The sequence below is a fragment of the Schistocerca serialis genome, chromosome 2, assembly GCF_023864345.2.
Source record: "Schistocerca serialis cubense isolate TAMUIC-IGC-003099 chromosome 2, iqSchSeri2.2, whole genome shotgun sequence".
NCBI lineage: Eukaryota > Metazoa > Arthropoda > Insecta > Orthoptera > Acrididae > Schistocerca > Schistocerca serialis.
The window spans coordinates 568,713,715-568,740,030 of record NC_064639.1 but is presented as its reverse complement, the minus strand read 5'-3'; the positions used below and the strand labels follow the sequence as shown (position 1 = coordinate 568,740,030).

Sequence of the window (26,316 nt, the reverse complement as noted above, 5' to 3'; positions counted from 1 at the left end):
GGCAGTACGCTGCAATTCTGCAATGCTAGTGAGATTATACCACAAAGTACAGGGTGAAAAGTATTTAAACCGACAAACTCTGGGAGGTTTTAAGGGACATCAAATATTTTTCCCTGTTATTTTTTTCCTGTGTGGATTATTTAAACCGGTGGAGGCCGTATTACGCTCTTCAGTTGTAGGCAACTACTGCCCACCAGTGTAGTAGCGCATTGTTTCTGTTTACTAATGGAGCGATACACCTGGAGTGAGTACACTGATATGGTTGGTGCGTACTACGTAGAGCACCACAACGGACGAGCTGCACAGCGGGTTTATCAACAACAATATCCTAATCGCCGTATCCCGCATCATACTACCTTTGCTGCTCTGTACCAACGTCTGCGTGAGACTGGGTCATTTAGCGGATTACCTGAACAGGGACGCCGTCGCATGGTAACAACGCTGCAATTTCAGGGAGATGTCTTGCAGCATGTGGAGCGGAATCCTTGAATCAGCACTCGTGCCATTGCACGTAACATGGGGACGAATCAGACGAATGTAAGAACAGTCCTTCGAGAGCAATTGTTACGTCCATTTCCCTTACAGAGTGTCCACAACCTGGAACCAGTTGATTATCCACCCAGAGCATTGCCAAAATTGCTGGAAGACGTTCCGGTCCCTACAAGACAACGCGTGTGGTTCCAACATGACGGGACGCCGGCACATTTCAGTCGTCGTGTGCGGCGATTCCTGGACCGACTTTTCCAAGAAACGTTGACTGGCAGTGGTGATCCTGTACCATGGCCTGCTCGATCCGCAGATATGTCCCCTCTGGACTTTTTTGTGTGGGGAGAGGTGTACAACCTTGTTTACGCAACTCCTGTTGCATCAGAAGAGGATCTGGTTGCCCGGATAGTAGTAGTAGTAGTAGTAGTAGTAGTAGTAGTAGTAGCAGCAGCAGCAGCAGCAGCAGGACGAATTCAGGATACTCCTGGGGTTTTTCCCCGTGTCAGAACATCATCGGACGGTGTAATCTTTGTTTACGTGTCAATGGAGGCATTTTTGAAAATCTACTGTAATTGAAATTTGGTTGTGTTAATGTGTTGTCTCTTGGTCATAAAAAAATGGAAAAGTGTTCGTTGGTTTAATTAATTTGCCCTCACAGAAATCTTCCTCTATCGGTTTAAATACTCCTCGTAGGAAAAAAGTGACATTAGGGAAAAATATTTCTTTTGATGTCCCCTACAACCTCCCAGAGTTTGTCGGCTTAAATACTTTTCACCCTGTATAAAGCATTAAAGGTAGAACGTTACCAGAAATGTAACCTGGAAATTAGGTACCTACGTAAGAGGTTCGAGACGAGATGTTCAGTTCATTAGTCACGCCATCACATTGGCATGTTTCCATTTTCACTCCTCACGTCAACACGAGGAAACGAAATACCGTCAAGATAATCAGACAGCCCATTCCTATCCTTCACCAGTAACAACTGAAACACACAAATTAAAATCTGGTCCTACAAACCAACTATATTTTATTGTACTGAAGGACATCATGGGAAATAATGTGCAAATCGAGTATTAGACAACTACAAAAGTTGCGAAACCAATGTGTTAAATCCTGTTTTAAGCTCGCACCGTGAGCAAGAACTACAGAAATCCATGCCAAGCTGAATGAGAAATACTTGGGCAACAGATGAGCCTTCTCTTTCATTTATAATGAAAACCTATAAATAATCACTGAAACAGATAAAAAAACTGAAGAAAGGCCACCCCCCCCCCCCCCCAAATCACGTGGAGGACATAATTTAACAACGCAACACACGGTGTAACTTACATTTACCAAGAAAGGATAAACCTTTAGAATCAGAACAGCTCTTTGTACTAAGGAATATAAATGCACTATGATTTGTCCAAGGAGATTAAACAGATTAGTAAAAAGAACTTACTTAAAGAGTTAAAAGGTACCTGTTAAGCAATACACATTATACAATGGATTACTTAGGTAACAGGGAGTAGGTATTTCGTTAAAAAAATTAAACAACGGAAACAAATAACGGTAACGAAACCATTTCACGTAATACTTGAACACTATTTTTCCTCGTTTTTTACTTATTTTGTTCTTTTAATAACCTCACTCCCAAAAATGTGATGTATAATGTAGCTGGGAGTCACAGTCGTAAAAATTTTTTTGAAGGACATCATCTTCAGGCCAGTGACTGTTCTAAGTCTTCATTGGTTCAACTGGTTCTGAGCACTATGGGACTTAACATCTGAGGTCATCAGACCCCTAGAACTACTTAAACCTAACTAACCTAAGGACATCATACACATCCATGCCCGAGGCAGGATTCAAACCTGCGACCGTAGCGGTCGCGTAAACCTAACTAACCTAAGGACATCATACACATCCATGCCCGAGGCAGGATTCAAACCTGCGACCGTAGCGGTCGCGTAAACCTAACTAACCTAAGGACATCATACACATCCATGCCCGAGGCAGGATTCAAACCTGCGACCGTAGCGGCCGCGCGGTTCCACACTGTAGCGCCTAGAACCGCTCGGCCACTCCGGCCGGTAAGTCTTTATTACACTATTGCAATTTCGGCCTTAGGCCATTATCAAGTGCTGATGTTATGGCTGCAAGCCATGTCAACGTCATGTAGGCTGACATTTGTATTGACAACGACATAGAAACGTGTCAGCTTACATCACGTTGGCGTGGCTTAAAGCCATAATATCAGCACTTGACAATGGCCTAAGGCCGAAATCGCAGTAGTGTAATAAAAACTTATAACAGTCACTGGCGTGAAGATTATGTCCTGATGTATAATACTACGTTATTTTCTAGCTATCTAAGCTGTAAAAGGAGTGCTTTATTTGTGTAGCTCTGGTGTGATGTAAGACGGGTAGTGTAGGAGTGAAGGCACTAATCTGATCAGGTTAAATAAATAAGTATGTAAGTAAATATAATGGATACGGTTTTGCGATGACCACATCGTCTTTCGTGTAAGGATTCGGTACATCAAGATGTCGCAGACCGCTGTTTTCAGTAGATAGCCTACCTTATGTACTTCTGAATAACGCGAATGTTACAGATTAAATAATTACTCAGATGACGTGTCTGTCTACAACAGTGTCTTGGCGGAGGGATTACTAAAGATAACCTCGCTGGATGTGACAGATTTGCTTAACAGCACACTGAAAAAACAGGAACACTTAATCTCCGCCTTAATGAAGTCTGCTGTTGCGTAGTTAACTGCTTAACACTGAATTCTCGCTCCTCTGGTTTTCGACACCCTTAATGCCCAGCTACATCCTACAAACTGTACTGGTTAGATCTCAACTACATACATCTGCTAGAACACAGCAACGGATTCAGCCTCAATCTAAGGTCAATCCAAATCATGTTCGAGACTGATGTGCCGGTCAGGTTCAACCGAACTCTCTAGTCTTCCAGCGAACCCCTGTCCGACTTCTTTACTAGATGAGAAACCGTCTCTACGCAGTCTCAGTTTGTACGGCAGTACTGGCGCCCAGGAGAATATCGCCTCCTACACGCCGTGCCACCCAGAAGCCGTGCAGCCTATTTTTGGAACACACCAACATACTTTCGAAATGGTCAATTCAACTCCAACGCCATATGTTGTTAAAATACGTGTTTCTGTTCATGAAAGAAGATAACAAATAGAGCTGCAGTTTTCATTGAGCTTGCCTCACGCCTGAGCGAATAACGGAAATATTGCTAAGTCATACCACAGTTATTGTTACAAGGCCAATACACTGTGCACTGCAACAAGCTCACACAGTCTTCTGACTTTTATTGAGGCCACTCTCTCCATTAGGCAGCCTAGGACGATTAATAACTTACAATTATTTAGCTGCCTAACAGATCTGCCGATCGCAGATACTCAGAATCACACTGACTCACTGATGGAAGCTCATTAAAAACGTTCCTTAAAATCGCTCGACCCGACGTATGCCCCAGCTTTGGGAAATAAGTTATATGACGAGATTTAAGAATTGGAAATACTTGTTGGTTTAGAGGTCTAAACATCATGTGTTCTGCTGAAAGGCAGGTTTTCGCACGGTAACACTATGCTCTCCTGTTTTTGCCATCCGCTTCAGGTCCACGCACTTTCCTGTTTCCTGCATGTCTTCTATCATCTTTTATCTCTTGCTTCCTCTCAATATCCTCCCACAAACTAGGCCTTCCAAAGCGGGTTTCAGCAAGCACTGCTGTCAACCAATGTCCCAGCCAGTCCTTTTTCCTTTCTCTTATGACTGGCAGCAGTCTTCTGCTCTCTGCAGAAGTTTCCAACACTTTTTCGTTACTTTTTTCCATCCAGCTTATCCTCTCCATTCTTCTTCACATCTCAAATGTTTCTAACCCGTTTTAATCTTCTTGTCTCAGTGTTCATGTTCGCTCCATAGTGTCACATCCCAGATGGAACACTTGCCAAGCCTTTTCCTCGGACCTGTACCCAGTTCGCCACACAATAATCTCTTCTTTATATTCAACGCCTCCTCTGTAACAGTGCAAGTTTTCACCTCCTGATGACATCAAGTCTTCAGCGATCGTATTTCCAACATATTTACATGCTCTTACTTGGCTAGTTACTTGTTTTATCTTAGTATTTGCTAGTCTCCTTCCTGTGCCGCTCACCCTGCTCCTTGGTTTTGCTGTACTGATTCTCATTCCATAATACACTCAAGTCCCAACATAACGGCTCTTAATTCAACAGACGACCGTTATCATTCTACAGACTGTGAGCACAGTACCAGTTACTAGTTGCAGAGGACAGCAGATTGAAGAATAATTTGTGCTACCTACACAGCAGTAATTTTTTTGCCCTGTTTCCCGCCGTGATAATAGCATATGAAAGAAACTTAATGTATGCTAAGATCCGTTTGTCTGAAAACTACTAACATGGGTTTGAATCAAGTTTTTCCGTGAAACACTTACACCTTACGAAGTAAGGGTGGAAGGTTATGTCAATAATTTCAACACTTACACACAAGACTTCTCACGAACGGCAAGTGTAACATGTCCGAGGGAAGAATGAAAAAAAAGTCATTTTCGACCAATAAACTAACATATTTGCCTCAGAACAGTTGAAGGGAATATCGTGGCATTTTCCTGGGTTGACTTGCGGAAATCAAACCAGAATTCGGGAGAGTAGTACCATCCTTTGGAACAGGTCCATAATGAGTGGAAGTGCCGCTTTCTATTGCTGTGCCATCATTGTTGACTAAATCTAAAATACAGCTACCACAGACACTGTGGAACAAATCGACGTACGGAAGATTACAGTGACTATCTACCGCCTCTGGCAAGTGCTAGTGCATTCATGGTTATCGAGTTCCATACTACTTTGCGAATTCTTCCGAGAAATAAAATTTTCGAATGTGAACGTTCGCTCCACATTACTGTCAGAGCATTTTTTGTACGATCCGACTGTTGTGTGTGTTCGGAATCGCCACAGTTTTTCCGCTTCGAACTTATCTCACAGTCAGTGCCCTGGAAGAGGAGGGAAGAAAGGGAGAGAAAATCTTGACCTCCCAAGTTGTTCGCTGAAGAATTGCCAACATACAGTAAAAGCCGCATCTCCGCTGTTTATGGAGGTTGTATATTTCTTAGCCGGTGCGTATGCGACAAGTCTGACGAAAAACCAGTACTGATCATTAATAGCTGCGCTAGTGACTACGTTCAAGGAACAGTGGCAGCACGAAACAAGAACAGGCATTAGCCACTATGCAAACTACGTAAAATAGTGGGCCTCTCCCTTTTTTTGCATGGAAGTTTACGGAAAAAAATGCCATTGGTACATGGTACAAAACATAAAATGTCTGCAGTTAGCTTCACAGCAGACCACTGGACGCAACGAACGAATATTTTTTTTTGAGTCCCAGAAATGTTGCGACAGACTTCGAGGGATTGTAGAGGGTGTGTATGAGAACAAATCGAGGATAGGAGCCCGTGTGCGGCAACGTCACCCAAAGACGCTACAGAGAGTTGACGCTATAGGCGCCGGAGCCTGCCACAAGGGCACTGCTTCGGCAACATACGTGGCTTGGTGCAACGCCCCCACAACCGCACGAGTGGTCGACTGTGAAGAGCGGACAAACTGAATAGCTGGGCGGCGGCCATTAGAGTGGTAAACTGACGCGCGGAGTTCGAATGTTTATACATCGGTTTTGGTTATAAAATGCCTTCCCTTGAGTTAGGTCACAAACATAATGCCTCATTTAAATAAGTTACTACAATATACTTTATGAACGAACAGTAACTAGTCACTGTTTATGAATTTATCTTACGTACTACATGGAATCTGCCGTTGCTAACAGTTATGTACTGGACCCCTAGCATTTTTCGTAGTTCACTTACGATAGATGTACGCAAAATGCATCAAAATACTCGAAGATTTGCCCACTATATTAATAGATATTTTCTGACTCTGCCTTGCTTTAGATTTTATGAGGAGAAATGCGTTATATATGGCATAGTGCTTTGGCAACTCACGACCAAATTATTAAGTTTCAACCTAACCTAGACCATGAAAACACTACCGATCAGCCAACTTTCTTCAAAATGATCAGAATATATAAAAAGTTATTCTGTCGGTCGGAAATCTTGCCTCCTGAGAGCGTGTAACCATTTTTATAACAGCTGTGGTTTTGAGAAAGGAAACCTGCAAATAGATGCACAAACATTATGCTAATACCGTGTTACAAAAACATTTATTAAGCAAGTGCACTGACATACAAAACAACTTAAAATATCCACATACATGTGAAATGTAATATTCGTTCTTTTCTCGAATTTATTTGTACAATTAATCGCTGCACAACTCTTCACCATTGTACTTCTTTTGATTGGAACGTACAGACAGTAGAATTACGAGTGACAAATACTGTATGTACGCCCCAACAAATATACAACGTTGAATCAGGGTCTTCATAAACAACAATACTACACATCAGACTACAACCACTATAATGGCGTCCAGCCGAAGGTTCAAATTATCCCGCGACTGCAGCGCCATACGTGAGTCTATTTTTTTTACAAGGTCTTTGCTTGGTGCGCTGACAGATCGTACCCGGAACGTCTCTTAATGATGTGTGTTATTCAGTGATCGCGACTGATTGCCACGATCGCCGGTGTAGAAGACGAAGCTAGCTGCTGCGTAGGAAGACTATCTCACACGAATGCGATGCTCTGTTGTCTTCGTGGATGGCAACACTGGTTACGATCCACGTATAATTTTTCCCTTTGGAACCCTCTAAAATCTACAATGTTTTTCGGTATACACCAGAAAAATAGACTGCAGTTGGAAACCCGTGTCCGAAACCTCCATCCACAAAGACAACAGAGCATCGCATTCATAGGAGAAAAGGCTCCTCTACGCAGTAGCTAGCTCCATCTCCTCCACTATCGGTCCTGGCAATCAGTCGGGATCACTGAATAACAGACAACATAGCGAGACGTTCAGCGTACCAAGTCACGTTTGCTGCCGAAGGCGCCGGCGTGGTTGTGTTGACCCATTGTGCCTTCCAGAATGACTAGATCACCCACGGAGTGCCCCGAAAATATTCTCCCCACCATAACGCATCCTCCTTCGGCCTGGACCCTTCTGGCGATTGCTGCCGGGTGTCTGCTTTCAGAAGTTTCACGCAGATGGGGCATAAAATGTGGTTCTTCTGAAAACGCATGTCACAACTCAGTGGACGCCCAGCTGCGGTACTAGCGTGCGAATTTCAGCCTTCGTCGCTGGTTAACAGCAGTGAGCATAGTCCGCCCCCGGAAGCTGAGTGGTCAACGCGACAGAATGTCAATCCTAAGGGCCCAGGTTCGGTTCCCGACTGGGTTGGAGATTTTCTCCGCTCAGGGACTGGGTTTTGGGTTGTCCTAATCATCATCACTTCATCCCCATCGACGCGCAAGTCGCCGAAGTGGCGTCAAATCGAAATACTTGCACCCGGCGAACGGTCTACCCGACGGGAGGCCTTAGTCACACGACATTAGTTCATTCAGCAGTGAGCATGGATGCACGAACTACGCGCCTGTTGCGGCGGTGATAAGCAGCGATGTTCTCTCAACGGCCGTTGAGGAGGCATTGTTCGCAGACCCTTTGTTCATGTGGGCGTTCAGTTGCTCAACAGCTGCACGTGTTTTCACACGCACGCATCTCTGGAGCCGTCATTCTCCCCTATCATCTACGACCCTTGGTTCTTTACAGTTGCCTCGGTGCTGGTTTTTGATAATGCCATTTTGGCATGCACGGCGTACATTAACCACTGCGGCGCGGGAGCAATTTACAGACTTAGCCTTTCGGAAATCTCTCCACCCTTGACCCCGAAAGTCAATGATAAATCGCTCCGTTTCCGGTTTACAACAACTACACTGCTTTCCGTGTGCACACCACCCACCCACGCGCTTTATACACACTCCATCGATAGTACTGCCACCTGTGAGTGCTTATTGCACGTTAACGTCGAACATAGGCGGTGGTCACATTAATGTGAGTCGACGGTGTGTAATAATTAAGTAGCAGTAGCAGGACTGTAGTTTATATGACTAATATGGCTAGCGGATCATACGGAACTGTTGGCAGACAGACCCCGTTAATCAGCCACTTAATTGGAAGAGCTTTGGACCTTCGTCCTCATGGTTATCCTCCTTTCAGCTTGAGGTAGCAGTGTCGTTTCTGAGAAGTGTTTTAATTGCAGACAATTGATCAGTTTATGTACCATGCAGCGTTATGATTCTGTTTTTGAGGAAAGAGCGAGTACGTACCGTGCCGGTGTATAGCCACTTCCTCTCTATCAGCGGCAATAAACCACTGAACTTTGCCTGCATATGACACACCCACGATCAGTTATCTCGCGTGCCCTCTCTCGGCGGCATTATAAGAAGGTAGAACGGGATTTAACAAAGGACATTGGAGAAGTGTGGTGGCTAGAAACCCTAACAATCCCACAATTTGAAGGGCGAGCACTGGTAATCAAAATCTTGTTTCTAGAGACCGTTGGCGTTCTCAGCAACGGAAGTTTGTTTTGAACATACTGCAAATAAGCTGGTGGTCAAGATTATTGCGGCAGTATGCACAAGAAAAATCCTATTATTATTATTATTATTATTATTATTATTATTAATTATTATTATTATTATTATTATTATTTTAGATCAATCGGAATACCCTGTCCGTCATTACTGTCTATTCATAAACGAAAGTGCAACATATACATTACAAATGAGTGATGAGCAACCTGTCAACATTTGAGTGTGCGAGAGCTACAGAATTTTTCTTGGGAAGAGGTTGATGGGCCTACGCCATGACATGCTAACACCGCAGAGCCAGCGAGACGAGTTCCTTCTTACGAAAATTCATGGAATTCTTTCGTCAGAATGATTCTTTCATTTCAGGTTAGCTATGTGAAAAGCCCACATGAAGTGTGCCGGAGGACGATGGGAAAGACCATCATGACGCAGCCACAACGAAACGCGGTTCATTCACGGTTGCGGAAAAATCGCTTTCTCCACGAAGTCTGCAGGATACTTGTCACTCCTTAGCGATGGCTCTGGGTGGCACGATACGTGCTACCTAGCGCGTTTCTCCGAGACTCCTTAGCCAACCGACCTATGGTTTCAGGTGTTACGGAATATCTTTCCTCTCACACTTGCTCTTCTGCTCGTGACTAAGGCGCAGCACACGGGCGGAGAGGCGGAGGAGGAGGTGGTGTTTGCTGTAGGATGAAGATAAAAATGAATATTGGCAGCTGATAAGACAGAAAGATCGTGGTTAAGTGCGGAATACGAAACACTGTATCGACGGTTGTATCTTAATATATTTCTCACATCAATAATAGTTGTGTTCAAAGAAATTTTCGCAACGGAGAATGAAAACCAATAATTTTGTTAGTTTCTGCCATGTTACAGGACACTGCGACCCACTTTAAGTACATCATCATTTTAAAATTTCATTACAAGAGAGCTGATTTTCATCAAGAGCGACAGCAGCGATCGATTATTGACATCAGAAGTAAACTAACTCTGCACACACGTCCAATAGCTTTCTTTAGTATCTCACGAGCTGTCCATTTTTCAATACGTTTTAATATTCGAAACTCTTTTTTTCAGATTTCTCTTACCTTCTCTCCTCCGCGGTTTGACGTTCTGCCACTATTACTGACGAGAATTATCTCAGCTTTGAGGACAATATGGAAAACTATCTGCCTTTATCACACGGAGAAGACAAATTTTCGCTTTGTAATGGGCCACATCTGAAACCTTGTTTCTCTAAACCGCTGCCATAGTTTAAGCGGAAGCGATGCTGAGGGACCCTACAGCAGGGCGACCTGACCTGATAATGGCATCGCATCGCTGCCTCATGTCCTTGATTATAGTCATTCTGGCTGAGGGGTGACACGATAAAGAACGAGCGGAGCAGCAACGACAGGTCTGAAATCGTTTGTCCACGCACCAGCGACCAGCGCGTTCAGACAACAACAACTTCCTGATACGACGCGTCGGAAGCAATAGCGACTAACTCAATACGACGTAGCTCTGCAGAACGGCCTTTTCCTCTCGTCGAGAAATTTCTGCAGTCATTGGGTACGTGTTCCCTTTAACATCGCGAAGCTCCCTCGTCCCATTATACCTTCACAACGTGAAGCGTCTCTGTAGTGGCTACCAAAGTTAAGTCTCTCGCCCTCTGTTCTATGCTAGAATGTAATTTGGGTCGTAGAACTGGTGAATAGAGAGCGGGAGGAATTGAGATATGTATTTAACGTCTTACCAACTTCGAGGTAAGTAGAGAAGGAGTACAAGTTAGGATTTGAAAAAAACTGGTCGTGCCTTTTTGCCTAAATCGCTTTAGGGAAATAACTGAAATGACTTAATGAGGATTTGAACCGCCGTCAACCGAATACAAGTCCTGTGTCGTAACCACTGCATCAGCGTACTGACTGTCGAATTAGACCGGTCGTTTCTGCTATGACGTGTTAGGACTGAAATTTTGATTTTTAAATGCGGAAATCTTAGTTCGACCTACTTGTGTTTACAGTTCCAGATATAAGATGCTCTTTTGTGTTCCACAGCACAGAGGTTGAAAAAGTTACAGTTAGGCCCACGGTTATGCACTTATACAGGGTGATTGTTTCCACCGCGTACAGACACTAGGGATTGATCGATGAGAGGATACGGAACAAAAAAGGTCTAATGAACTTGTCCGAAAATACATTGTTTCCGGGCTAGAGACCATTTATTCGATTATAATGTGTTACAGAGGCTGCGGTCGAATAAATGTTGCATCACTCAGCCACAGTTACGATATGCTTTGTTTCCTACTAGAGGGTGGGTACTGATCCTCAGACGTCATGCCCTAGTGCCCTCTCCTGCTGTAGTAATTGGTAATGTCGTGTCCGATTCACTTATCTTGCTGACTCACCTTGTAGTGTATGTGATACAGCATTGTTCACAATGGTTCTGTATTGGAATCGAGAGCTTACCGACTTTGTGTTCACTTACGGAAAGTCAAATGACAACCGGCGGTGGGCAGCAAGGTTCTATCAGGAAGCCTCCCGGTATCCTCGCAGACAACAACCACAGCATTCAGTGTTTACATCAGTGACTATCTAAGACAGGGTCGTTCCAGGAAGCATGAAATCATGGAGGACGTATCCCAAACGTTGGGACACCAGACTTGGAGGAAAATGTGATTACCACTGTGGAAGGCGATGATCACGTCAGTACAAGGCAGTTGGCCTGTGGTAAGCCAGATGACCGTGTGGAACATTCTCCATGGCAACTGTTTATACCGTGATCAGTTACAGCTTGTGGAGGACTTACTAGCGACAGACTTTCTACATTGGGAGTAGTTCTGTCCCTGGTTTTTTAACCAGGCAACCACGATTCTGGGATATGCGTCATCTATCCTATTCACAGAATGGTGTCTTCAACATTCATAACGGTCGTCTGTGGGATTGTATGCAGAGCCCCCATAGTATTGTGACAGCTAATCATCAGTATCGGTGCAGCCGGAATGTGTGGGTAGCGATAATGGGCGACCGTATTTTGGGACCAACGGCGTAAGAGGCCGGATCTACCGGCGTTTCTTGCAGGCGACTTGCCTCCCCTGCTGGAAGAAGTGCCACTGATGATTCGAAGGGTTATGTGGCTGCTACATAACGGTTCTCCAGCCCACTTCGCAGTTAACGTCCGGACGCATCTCAATCGTGCCTTCGCTGGTCGAAGGACCGGACGAGGGTCTGGTTATTGGCCATGTCAAAACTATCACGTACGCAGAGCCAATTTCAAATGTGGAGACACTGTAATAGCATATTCATGCTGCCTTTGACACTGTTCGGATGCAGCCTGGCCGATGTGAATGTGTGAGACAGGAAAAGCTACGCAGACGTATGCGTTGACGCACATGGAAACCATTTTCAACGCATAGTTTAACTATGGCTACCTGTACAGCGCGTATTAGACCTCAGTCTCCGTGTCCACGCCAGTCTTACTTCAGGTCGCCGAAGATGTAAAAATCAAACGGCGAAAGGTCTGGGCCGTAGGAGGATGGTGCAGTGTTTCCCAACCAAATCGCTGAAGTGCCGCCTTTGTTCGATTCGCTCTGTGGTAGTGGGCGTTATCCAGCAGCAGAATGATTCCGTACGACAGCCTTTCTAGGCGTTTGACTCAATGGCGCGTCGCAGTTTCTGTAAAGTGTATTCACAGTGCTGCACACTGATGGCGGTTTAACGCTCGACGACCATAGGGACCCTACAGCCTAAGAAGGTCGTCATGACGTTACCAGAATTTACGTGAACAGCTATGGATTTCTTTGGAAGGGAATATGTGGGATGTTTGCACTATTGGGACGGAACCATCCTGTTTGCTTGATAACGCCTCCCCTCACATTGTCAATAGGACGAAGGCTTCAGCGATTTGGTTAGCAAACACTGCAGCATCCTCCGTACAGCACGAATCTTTCACTGTGTGATTCTCACATCTTTGGCGACCTGAAGAAAGACATGGCTGGACGTCCGTTTCCATCAGACGAGGAAGTGCAAGAGTAGGTGCGCTTGTGGATCAGTCAGCATTTCAAAAATGGTTCAAATGGCTCTGAGCACTATGGGACTTAACATCTGAGGTCATCAGTCCCCTAGAACTTAGAACTACTTAAACCTAACTAACCTTACTACATCACACACATCCATGCCCGAGGCAGGATTCGAACCTGCGACCGTAGCGGTCGCGCGGTTCCAGACTATAGCGCCTAGAACAGCCCCGCCACGCCACGCCGGCCGGCAGTCAGCATTTGAGGCGGGGTACACCGCCGACGGTTACCGAAGGTACAATCATATGAAACAGGTTCCCAGATATGTGAATGGTTCTAAGACTTCTTAAGTAACAGAACCCACAATGTTGTCCTCCACGGCGGGTGTTCGTGAAAGACGAGGGCATCGTCAAGAGTTCCTCAGGGAAGTGTGGTAGGACCGCTGTTTTCTCTGTATACACAAATGATCTGGCGCATACGGTTAACAGCGATCTGCTGCTGTTTGCTGATGATGCTATGGCGTACGGGAAGCTGTCGTTTTCGAGTGGCTGTAGGGAGGATACAAGATGACTTAGACAAAATTTCTAGTTGGTTTAGTGAATGGTAGGCAGTTCTAAATGTAGAAAATCTAATTTAATGCAGACGAGTAAGAAAAAACAAATGCATGATGTTCGAATGTAGCCTTAGTAGCTTGCTGCCTAACACTGTCACATCGATCACATATATGGTGCAAACGTTGCAAAGCGATCTGAAATGGAATGAGCATTTAAGAATTGTAATAAGGGAGGCTAATGGTCGAATTAGGTGTATAGGGGGATTTTTAGGGAAGTATCGATCATCCGTAAAGGGGAACGCATACGAGAGACTAGTGGGCCGATTCTGAAGAATTTTTCGAGTGTTTGGGATCTGTATCAGGCCGGATAGATTAAAACGTTGAATCAATTCACAGGTGGGCTGCTAGATTTCATCATTTTAATTAATTAGAAAATCAATTTGTCGTCAAAAGCGTCCAAGAACCCCCTTTGCCCCACCAGTCATAGTACCCTCCGCCACGCACCCCAAGGTGACTTGCGGAGAACGTATGTAGATGTCTATGGTCGACCGCTTTTACGAAACAGGAATTGATTCTCTCGTGGCACGATTGTCTCAGCACTAGTGGTAATTACTTTTAAATAAAATCATTCCATGGTCCCGAGTGTTTGGTTTTCATTTGACTGGCCCTCATAGTAGTTGAAGAATGACCCAAGAAACGAAAAAAGATTTAGCGTTTAACACCCCGTTGTCGAAGAGGTCTGAAAGTACCTACTCTGAATGGGTACGGCCAAAGGAGGTCGTGCACTTTTCGAAACAACCTTTCCAGGCATTCGCCTGAATCAGTTTAGGGAAACTAAAATTTGATATGTGGGGCTGAACCCTCATCTGACAAAAGGCGAGTCGAGCATCTTACCACTATGCCATCTCACCCGTAACCCACACGAAGTACTTCGGTTTTAGAGGGCCTCAAAAGCAACAACACACCTATTTCCGCACGACTGGAAACAAATTATACCGATGAAAGTTCTCGCGGTGTATCAGTGAGATGCCATTTTTTCATGTTTCTTGCCGCGTCAATTCGCTGCATGTTCATGACGTATTGTGAAACATACACTCTATTCTGGAGAAGATGGAAGGAGCTCGTACGCCTTCTGAAACGTCGCGGACACTGCAGCCTGACACTGTAAGAAAACCGAGGAAGTTTCATGACAAGATGGAATCAGTTCTCCCACGTCGTTCAATTTCCGCTAAGTCAATATCTGTTTTCGGACCACTGCTCACCTGTACAAAAAACAGCAACAAAACCAACTGAGTATGTCGTATAATGTTTTTTCGTTTGTTAGTGTTTGTACACGCGGTCTCTTAAACTGAAGTAGAGATAATATAATGATATAACGTTCACAAGATATCACACGCAACAGTCTCACATAACGGATCAGGTTAGGTCCTTGTGATAATAGAACGTTACCAATCCACAGTTTACGAAAGAAATCTTCCTAATTTAAGATTTACATACTATGGTGAAAATCTGAGTCGGATAATATGTCACCAAGGCGAAAAGAAGGCTTCGTAGGCTTTCCGACAGTGGTGTTTCGCGGACCAATATCTTACCGAGAGAGCTACCCAGATACGACTCACAGCTTTACTTTCGCGAGTATTACTCACCCGCCTTCCACGCATCAGAAAATTTCACCTGTACACCTTGCGAGACTAACACTTTTTTTTTTCAGCGAAAGTCACATTTTAGTCGAGCGTTTAGTTTCGAAAAATGGCACACTCCTCTGCGTGATAGAAGATCCATTACGAAACGAAATTTGACAAACTTACCAAAAGAACGGATTCGACGCTTAACAATAGCATCCTGCCAATATTCTGTTAATGTAATCACAAATTGAAAAAGGACGTATGTTAACAGCTTAACATAGTTATACCTAAATACATTTTAACTGTCTTACCAAGTTTCATTTCCAAACGTACGTAAAATGTTTCCAGAATGAGATTTTCACTCTGCAGCGGAGTGTGCGGTGTTATGAAATTTTCCTGGTAGATTAAAGCTGTGTGCCGGACCGAGACTCAAACTCGGGACCTTTGCCTTTCGCGGAAAAGCGGTAGAGCACTTGCCCGCGAAAGGCAAAGGTCCCGAGTTCGAGTCTCGGTCCGGCACACAGTTTTAATCTGCAAGGGAAGAGTCGTACGTAAAATGTTTTTTTTCTTTATAGCCAGCAGCATAATATGTAATGTCGTAACAGTAGAACTGCAGAACTACTGTCAAACCATAATTAACGTATTATTTTCAACATATTTACGTCATTTACCATCCAATCAAAACAATGACAGTTGTAAGACAAGTCAATGACGACGTAATATAGACATCACAGCACTCTAGACGTACTTGGCAATGGCGATAAATGCCAAACAGCCTGACCTTAAGGAGCTATTCTAGTGCATCTTTTTGGTATTAAGTAAGTAAAATGGCGTGTATTTCCCGTCAAACAAAACCGAAAGAAACAGATCCGCAGCTGCGTTGACTTGTAGTCTGGACAACATCTCTCCACCACACCTGTGATTTCAGACTAAGTTACCGTTTTATGTCACTGCAGTTGGTGAACTTTATGTCTGAACTTTGCGACTGCGTGTGAGAGTGGCAGTGTGAAACCACTGAACCGTTGCTCCAAAAATCTTACGAACCCAGTACGTCCTATTACTATGAGGAATTTATAGACACAAGGAACCATGGCACAGGACAAGTGATACGAAAGACAACTATCACCGTTACCACTTCATCTACGACAGATTGTTAATTTTTTATCTTTGGGTGACAAATTGCATCTGCCTATTTCCATTTCTTATCAAGTCAGCAGTTGCCACTTTAAGTAGGATAGGCGACGCCTTTCTGCAGACGCAATCCTCGAATAGCTGACTGGTATCTGGCGCAAGCGCGCGTTCAGTAATGACTTGCGACCGCCAGCTACTTTTCTGCTAGTCGCATGTCGCTTCCGTAGCCGGGCGTCCCCTATCGTGCTTCTAATGTTACCTGATGACTGAAGACATACTGCATCTCAGCGGACGTTCCTGGCCCTCACGCAGAGGGCTACGCCTTTAAATTAACCCAACTTCGCTTGTTGCCTGCTTTGGTACGGCCATCCGCCCCGCGCACACGCATAGACATCACCGACGATGCCGCCGCCACCACCACCACCACCACCACCACAGTGCCTTCATTTACAGGTGTAAACGTTGAGAAATGTGCTCTTAATGAAACTGATCCCGATACTCTTACAGATGACACAATTTTCGTTGGTATTAAAGAAATCTTACCTCTTTGAGATCGTATAATCGGTCCAAAACATTGCTTCTTAGCACAGGCTGGCGATAAACTGGACTGTGCAAATGGCAACACTAGTCCATTTAGCAAGCAGATCTGCACTGAACGGCATTTTCAGAAGCGAGGGAGAACAAGGGCTCCTCAGAGAAACCGCGACCCGAGGAGGGAGATAAGACGTAGCGAGGGGTACCGGGGGTCGGCGATACCGCGCTGCGCCGTTGGCCGCTGCAGGCTGGCACACTGCCGGGCGATGACTTCAGCAGTAAGATTTCTATCACAGACAGCTAAAATAGAAAGACTCACAGGAATTTGGTTGCAATAGTTATGAGTCTGTTGTCTGAAACTGATAAACAATATTTTACTCAAAATAATCTCCACTCCTGTTTATACATTTCTCCCACCTCTCCTCTCTGCCACGCCAAAAAAACAGCAGTTGTTCTGAAGCGAACCAGTCAGCAAGCCAGCTTTCTAGATGTTCAGCGAGAGCTTGTCCCAGTGACGCAAACAGATGATAATCGGAAGGAGCCTAGTCTGGAAATAAGCCGCATGCCATTGTATTTCCCAAATGAATGCCTCGATCGTTTCCCTCACCCGTTTTGCTATGTGTGATGGTGCGTTATCATAGAGCAATATGTGTTGCCTTTTTCCATATTCCGGTGTTTTGTCACGTAATGCTCGACTTAAATCTGTCATTTGCTGTTGGTAGGGATCAGTGTTCAAAAAATGGTTCAAATGGATCTGAGCAGTGTGGGACTTAACATCTCAGGTCATCAGTCCCCTAGAACTTAGAACTACTTAAACCTAACTAACCTAAGGACATCACACTCATCCATGCCCGAGGCAGGATTCGAACCTGCGACCGTAGTGGTCGTGCGGTTCCAGACTGAAGCACCTAGAACCGCTCGGCAACCAGCGGCCGGCGCTATCAGTGTTAACGGCTTCAGCAGGTTTTAGTAGCTCATAGTAGATGACACCCTTCTGATCCCACAAAACAAAGCGATTTCGTCTTTCAGTGAATGTCGATTGTTTACCTGGATTCACTCATGATTTGGAGAAACGCTTTGGAGTCTCAAAATTTATCCATTTTTCATCACCTGTCACTATTCGATGGAGAAACGACTTTCTTTTGTATCTGGCGAGCATCATTTCACAAGTTGTCTTTTGATTTGTTTGCTGTCTTTCATTCAGTTCATGCGGAACCCATTTTCCCATTTTCTGTACCTTTCCCATAGTTTTTAACCCAAGACAAACGGCTTTCTTCGTCACATTCAGTTGTTCCTCGAGTTGCTGTTCAGTTTGGGTACCATGTTCTTCCATTTCCCGCACTCGTCGTTTCTCACGTCAAAAAAACCACCACTTTTGAATTTTTTGAACCACTCGGAACACTGTGCTTTCCCAAGAGCATGTTCGCCGAAAGCTTCGACAAGCATTCGATGCGATTCTGCAGCAGTTTTCTTCAAAACCAATGTTGTCCACATATCGTAGTTCGTAGGCACAAAACATATTTACGCGTTTGAAACATAGCTATGTATGGAACTTTGGTTATTGTGTGTTGACATTCGTCGTCAGCCTTTACAGGAAGTAGATGGTGCTGCAGACTCGGTCTCACTGGCCCTACATTGACGGCTAGCGCCATCTGTAGGGAAATTCCGGTTGCATACTTTGAAATCTGGTAGTTTATAAATGATCTAGGAGAAAACGTTGGGAATTCCATAAGGTTGTTCGCAGATTTTGTGGTTGTCTGTAAGAATGTAGCAACGCTGGAAGACTGTGTGGATTCTGCATAATGATCTGCAGAGGACTGATTAATAAAGCACCAACGGGCAGTTGACTATGAACGTTAATGAATGTAACATAATGCGCATATATAGAAAAGAAATTCGCTGCTGTTGAACTAAACTACTGATTACAAATTTCTGGCAAGAGTTTTACCATGGTGTATCTATTAGTACCCATCCGGAGCACGTAAAATATTTAATAGCAAACACAGATGCCAAACAGATTCATAGAAAGAATGATACGGAAATATATCTACTCCACGAAAGAAGTGGCTTAATTCTTGATTATTGCTCAGCATTCTGGGACCCTTACTAGGTAGGACTAACTTAACAGAGAACACACGACGAAGAACAGCGCGTTTCATCACGGGAGAGTTTATCGTCGCGAGTGTGTTACAGAGATACTCAACAAACAAGTGACAGACACTACAGAAGAGACGTTGCGCATTACGGAGAATTTAACTGGTGAAAGAGAGGGTACGAATCTGGAACAGTCATACAGCGAATTACTTCCTCCCACATAGTCTCGCGAAATGATCACAACCAGAAACTTTGAGGAATTAGATTTAATACAAGGATTTACAGACATTCTTCTCACGCGCTATTCGCGAATGGAACAGGGAAAGGCGGCCTGGGAGGAGGAGGGGGGGGAGGGAGGGGGGAGGGGGGGAGGAAGGGGCAGCGACCACATAACGCGATTTTTAACACGGTGGGTGCTTTATTCGCATCGTTACAAGGTTTTACGGTACTTTATGGTACTTTAAATGAAATGCGCTTCTATTCGTCCGGCCCAACCATCTAGTTATAGGAGGTTCTTTGGGTTTACCAGATAGGAGAATAATTCCCCATTAGAATTTTTACACACACAAACTATGAGGTGTAAATACACTAACTGAAAACAAGGAAGTCACTTGTTCGAAACAGCTATGCAGTTTCGATGTTTTGAATCTGTCGTTTGACACCTAACGTCTGATGTACGCACTTGAAAAATATCGTCAGGTAAGACTCGCAGAGACCTATATTATTTATTATAAATTTTAATGATCGTGATCGTAATGAAATTACATTATCTTTCGATCAAGACCTTTGAAATGCATGAGAGTTCCACGCGACTCTGAGCTCTTCAAATCCTGCACAGACTTTACGTATTATTATACATTAAATATCTGATACAGGTCGCAATGTAATTTGTTCATAATGAAGGACGTGTATAAGCAAATAACATAGTCCTAGATTAAACCTTATCACAAGGAATACATTGGAATCTGAATTGGGTATATCGCTTCGAACAGATAATTCTGTACGACGATAACTTTAGTAATGAAACACTTTGTAGCTGTTACCCCAGATGATGCATCAATTTTCTACAGTGCAACCATACAAAGATTACATCGGGTAATAATTTAAGACAATTGGAAGGCACGGTCGATGAGAAATCGAGTTACTGCATGTAAAACACGGTACGTTATGTGGTTTATTCAATTTTGTTGATAGTTTCACGATAAAGCTAGAAATGTCAGCTAAGTCTCTAATTTAAGGTTTTCGTAATGGCGACTTCGTCAGGATGTGCGCGTGTAAACAAAAACGCGGCTGCTGGTAGTAGTAATGTGTGCGGCGTTCGTGCCAGGAAAATGCTGTTCACCGCCGATCTGCTCAAATCAACGTGAGGAGCGTAGCTTCGACTGAAAGAAATATCCCAAGTATGTTTCAAAAGAGCTTCAAAAGTTCTTGCTGATCAGGTAAATGTGAATAATTCTTGAACCAAGTAAACCATGCAAAGTTGTGCTCGTTACATTTGTTTAACTGAATTTACGTGTCAGTGTGTTGGCAGTGACGTTAAGGAACATCCATAGTATCAGGTTACTTTCTGAGGTTGTTATACTTCACCATTCCAGAACTTGGTACTGTAAACCTTAGTAGCATAAGATGACAGTTCGGACCTTTTGAATCTATAATTCTGAGAGGTTTCACAGGAATGTTTCGTTGATTCGTCCAGAAAGAAAATCGTGATAACTCATATTAAGTGCTCTCACTTTGTAAGTATGGAGTGTCAAGTACCCATTGACGTAGATCGAAGAATAAAATTTTTGATTGAATTTACAGTTTTAACGATGTGTTTTTACTCTAGAAATGTTTTGAACCAATGACTTATTCAAATAACAAAATCATAACGGATAGACTTGAAATATCTGATTTATAGGAGTTTATTGAAACTATACTGTGCAGTTTCTTATAAGATCGAACTTGTTCCTTAGAACAGTTTACAGCCACCGTCTTCAATTACTTTTTTCGGATTATACAGAATGTCCCAGGAGGAACTATCCAACAATTCCTTCTGGGTCACGCTGGGCATTGAAACCGTTTTACACCGTGATGGTGGTTGTGGTGGTGGTGGTGGTGATGTCCCATACTCCGAGGAGCGTAGGGGACGATGCGAGAGACCCGCACCGCCGTACTAGGCAAGGTCCTAGCGGAGGTCGTTTGCCATTGCCTTCCCCCGACCGTAAAGAGGATGAATGATGATAAAATAACACAGTCATCTCGAGGCAGGATAAATGCGTGCCCCCATCGGGAATCGAACCCGGGACCCCGTGTGCGGGAAGCGAGAGCGCTACCGCAAGACCACGAGCACCATTTTCAATGTTTATTATTGACTCTAAGACGTTGAATTTTACCTTAGTCGATTTTTATTTTATGTGTGTTGAGTCATCAGTGGCGAGTGCTACGTGCGCCAAACCTAGTTCAGCTAGTTCAGAGGGGAGGGGGGGGGGGGGGGAGGAGGGAGAGAGGGACGATGACCATCATCTTACTGTGCAACGCCGCATGACACCCCACTACCGATTTGGAGAAATGTTAGAAAATGACCAGGGCGGTAGCGCTTTGCTTAAACTCTGCAGCTTTACATCGCGACTGCTGTATCCGACGATTGTGGTTATCAGATCGCAGATCTCCGTAGAAAGAATCCCACACTATGAAACTGTAACCTGCGCTTCAGTTGGCGGTCTCCAACCTAAGATAAAAGGAACGCACCGAGCACTTCTTATATAACCATTTATCTCCTAGGCAGTAGCGAAGACAGCTCTTCATCTAAAAGGCGATTTGACTATTTTATACTGTTATATAACGCCTTCGGATTAAAGGATACGCTATTCCAAGCAAAAAATACGCTGTCGCTTGAAGTTCTAATGCTGACATTTCTGAAACCGTGTCGCGTTCTTGCCGGCGTTCTTTCGCTGTCCCGAAGGGTATATTCGTTTAGGGTTACTAGAGGAACGCAATTAAAATTAATGTCACGAGAAGCTAATGAAAAGCTGAACAGGTGCAGTTGGCGATCACGCTCATTGGCTCCACTACCTGGCGTGTGCCTCCTTTGCCGCACCTATCAGCGAAATCTCAATCAAAGGAGGCCTTAATTTAGAAGTTTCCCGTTTAATTGGCAACTTAATCCCATAAGGGACTTACGCAAGACCCAGAAAAATAAATTTAGCCCGCTTAGCGCTGCCAATCACACCACGCAGTTGTCTTTAAATGAGAAAGGAAGAAAGGCGGTGTTAACAGGACGTCATTACGCAACACTCTGAACCCACAGTCGTCTGTGCTAACCAGTTCCCTTTCGCACGAGCTCTAAGCAGTAGTACTCCAGTTCACCAAAGACGTGTCCTGTCAACGTAACAGCAGCCCCTATCGGCAGAATAGCAAGAACAGCTGTTTATTCCACCTCACAACTTGACTGAAGCGAACTTGCTATGCTTGGCCATTTGACTCATTCACTGCTCCTACAAACTATGCCGCCTGAAATTTTTGCGTTTCCTTCAACAAATGAGAACTTTACGTACATATGGATTCACAATTTGTGACAGTATAACGACGTGAGGAAGTAATGTAGTTTTGGAATGAATACGAAGAAAGAGGCAAGTTGGCTGAGAGGTTAATTTTGAGCGCTGCATACTGTCTTAAGTTTGCGACGTTTTACCTTGCGAGGTGATAAGCTTAGATGTTATTTTATCTATGCTGGGTCTTGTTTAACTCTACTGCCGTTGTTGAAAAACGCAGCATTTTAATACCGTTATCAGTTTCGAGTAGCCATATCCAGCTTCAACTGCTTAACTTTTTTAGTTGCAGGAATGTAGTCGTCCAGGGAATGCCGTCCACACCTACACTGCATAAGAATATTAATTAATTGAAGTGCATCTGCGACACCCACTCACATGTATCAACACGAAAACACTGTCTCAAACATTGAAGGTAACTCACAGATGCAACATATAACAAACGATGGAAAGAAAATACAGCCATTAGAATTAGAAATTTGCGTTTTCACCCTCACTACTCACATTCTAAATACGCAAATGGAACTAGCTATCAATCAATTTAGAGAGATTTTTCGCTAGTATCTTCGCACAGATTAAAGCAAACAAGGACTACAACAGTTTTAACACTGAACAAGAAGAGAGTTACTGCAATAGAGGAATACTTGCACTAAAGATCTTAACGACTACCATAGAACAAAATGAACAGACCTAAACGAACACACTGGCAACAGGTTCTCAGAACAGGTGAATAACAAGTAGCTTTAATTTTTGCTATGACATGCTACAGTTGTACTTACATAAATACGTACTGCAAGTAACCTGTTTATGGTTGCATTCTTAAGTTAATTGGATCTACACTCTCATCGTGAGCAAATGTGTTGCCGACCGCTTTTTAATACTGTAATGCCCTCTATAAATAATAACAATAATAATAATAATAATGCCAAGTTCACTCTTCTAGAAGATCCATTTTTTTTCTTTTGGTAGCACGTTGCACCTTCCAGACATGTTCTTCGAATAACACAGACAGTAGAAAATTTTGCTTCTTGGCAAATGATTGATATCGTCCCTTAGTGGACAGCCTTTCAATCGTAAACAGAAATATTACATGTCAATAACCTATCTGAGACTGCAACTGACTTGAGGAGCCTCCCAAGTGTTTGTGTGGCCACCGTGATCAGTTTAATTTGTGTATTCACTTTGTGCCTCTAACTGAAAAGGCACGAGGATCAAATCAGTATCAAGAACAAATATGAGTCCTTTTAATTCATTTTATACTTCATGAAACGCAGACAGATTTAGTATGCTTTTATTATTCATACAACACCGGAAGTGGTGTTAAATTACTATAATGTTCTTGTGCAGGAGCGGACGACATGTTGCTGCCGAATGTATTACCGTAAAAAAATAAAATAAAAATAAAAAAATACCCACATGAAGACTATCGTGACAGCTCGAAACCGTTAATGTCCTTAAAATAAATATTTTAAAAGTATTTGTGGCTGGTTGCGTTCTTCGTCAACAGTAGGCTTCAGAGTAAGTACCTGGGGCAGTTTTAGCTTACATCTAAACATGTATTTGTGTAATGGCTGCGCTTTCGAGAATAACAGAATGATCTAAGGCGTACACTAAGTTTCTCGAAAAACGCAACGAATAGCCTCCAAGTTCCTTGGATCAGCAACTTCACTGCTTTCTTGCTTCTGGAAGAGCGCTCTGTCACATCGGTTGCTGTTCAATGGGGAGAGCTCGCACTTCTGTTGTCACTCTACTGGACTTCGTGTGACGATGGAGGGCGGGTTTTTGGGCTAGTCTGATTGAAACTACATCTTTAGTGTCCGATTCGTGGGTCACTGTCTGCAAGTTATTGCTGAATCTGCGATTTTTGCTTGGCGTCGTATTAAAGGTGCATTTTGAGTGCCATGATTCGGAGGAAAAAAAGCTGCTGCCATGAGAATCGGCTACAGTCGGTAATGTTGTTTTGGAGACATACGTCGTGTACGAGTGTTTTCGGTAACAGCGGGCAGTTGGGGCAAAGTGCAGCAAAGCACTCTACCGTTCAGTGTTGAACCACAACAGCATGAGCATCTACAGACCGCAGTGGTGTTCGGAACCCACGGCTTGTCAGGTCTGTCTCTATTCATCGCACGTCATGAGGCACAGAGATCATCAGAATGGATAAGAGCCACAGCCACTGAACAAGTTGGTTCACGCCGCTGGCAGCCACGAGAGGCGATGCATACCACTTGTCAAATAGCCAGCATTCGGCTACGTGGAGGAGATGTTCTCTTACGGGGCCGGACCCCATTAATTCGGCTTCTGGTAATTAATACTCGAACAGTAAGATCGAGCGGATCTTCAGGAATGGAAACAAAATAGCCCCTTGCTTTTTGTCGTTTTGTTTTCTATTATAAGACAAGAGAAACAAAAAAGGTACCGTAATTTGTAAAATACAGCAAAATATCAATATAGGGCGAGTGAAAAGTCCTTGGACACCTTCATAAGTTGGAAGATTAGAGGGAAAATTGAAATGTGATGTTGGGAACGTAGGTTTGACGTGCGGCCGCAACTTTTGGAGTGAATGTCATTCATGGCTGCCATCTTGAAATCCGCTATTTTGGATTCAAGTTATTTTTTTAATTTTTTTTAATGGGAAGGGGGGTGTATGACATCATATAACACTCGCCTGAGCTCTGGAATTGAGTGGTGTAATCTGTTTTTGTCTATCTTCTACAGTTTAGAAGTTATTAATGTTCAAAATTACCTTGATACCGACTCATCTCTCGCGATGGACAACACGTAGAACATGTTTTGTAGCAGTCGGTATGAAGGTACTTTCCCAACTTTGAACATTAATAACATCTAAACTGTACAAGATAGACAAAAACAAATTGCACCACTCAGTTCCAGAGCTCAAGCGAGTGTTATTTAATGTACCATACACCCACCGTCCCATTTAAAAAAAAATGACTTGAATCCTAAATGGCGGATTTCAAGATGACGGCCATGAATGACATTCACTCCAAAAGTTGCGGCCCCACATCAAACCTATGTTCCCATCATCACATTTCAATTTTCCCTTTAATCTTCCAACTTATGAAGATGTCCAAGGACTTTTGACTCGCCCCGTATTTATTCAAGCTGCTTCATAGAGTTAACATTGACGATGGAGGCCTACCGTACTGGTAGTTGGCGTGCATTCAGGCACTTGAGATCGATAACTGATCGGTCTTTGAGCTGCTGTAATGACGTATTTTACAAGTGTGAACCGCCGTAAGTAATACACTATCGCTGGATTGTACGGTGAATTTTAAGGGCTCGCTGTACTGGTCCAGAGGCCATGACTCAAGTAGAGAGCGACGAAGGTAAAAATCCTTCAGAAAATTGCTGTCCTGAACAGCGGAGCATTCAGGCTCTTGTTGAGGCCACGTAAATGCTGTTTTGCTTCAACACTGTTATCCAATATGAGGCATAAAAACGGATTATTCTGCGCCCTCCCTTTCTCGTTGCACTGTGAAAACACGTTTTGCTTGAAGGTGACGGAGTATTATCCGACGCTGTGTTTATCACAGCACCTTCAATAAACCACATTCTAATCAGTGTAGTAGCGTTTACACTAGCTTAACAAGCTGTTCCACTTGTGGACTTGTTTTGAGAGGCTAGCACGGGATTTAAATTGCCTATCCTTTCACGCGATTATGAATCAGTCGGCAACAACCGTACATTTCACGCTAGTTAATCGAGAGTGTGTGTTATTGCAACCTTCAGAGGGTCGTTTGAAATTCCGTATCAACTTCCTGGATTCAAAACCTGTTTTTATTTTGTTTGCATCGT

The 26,316-nt window shown here is 43.7% G+C and overlaps 1 protein-coding gene across 7 annotated transcripts in view; it reads right to left on the bottom strand.

Annotated features, from left to right (window-relative positions):
* LOC126457568 (nuclear receptor coactivator 7) overlaps positions 1–26,316 on the bottom strand; it is a 799,075-nt gene that overhangs the window by 556,123 nt on the left and 216,636 nt on the right. The window contains exon 1 of one of the 7 annotated variants that reach the window (XM_050093988.1): positions 16,889–16,935. The exons of the other annotated variants lie outside the window; for them this stretch is intronic. Coding sequence (XP_049949945.1) covers positions 16,889–16,920 — 32 coding nt within the window. The 5' untranslated portion in view covers positions 16,921–16,935. Of the gene's footprint in view, positions 1–16,888; positions 16,936–26,316 lie in introns of those variants that run through there. 7 annotated transcript variants of the gene reach the window in all.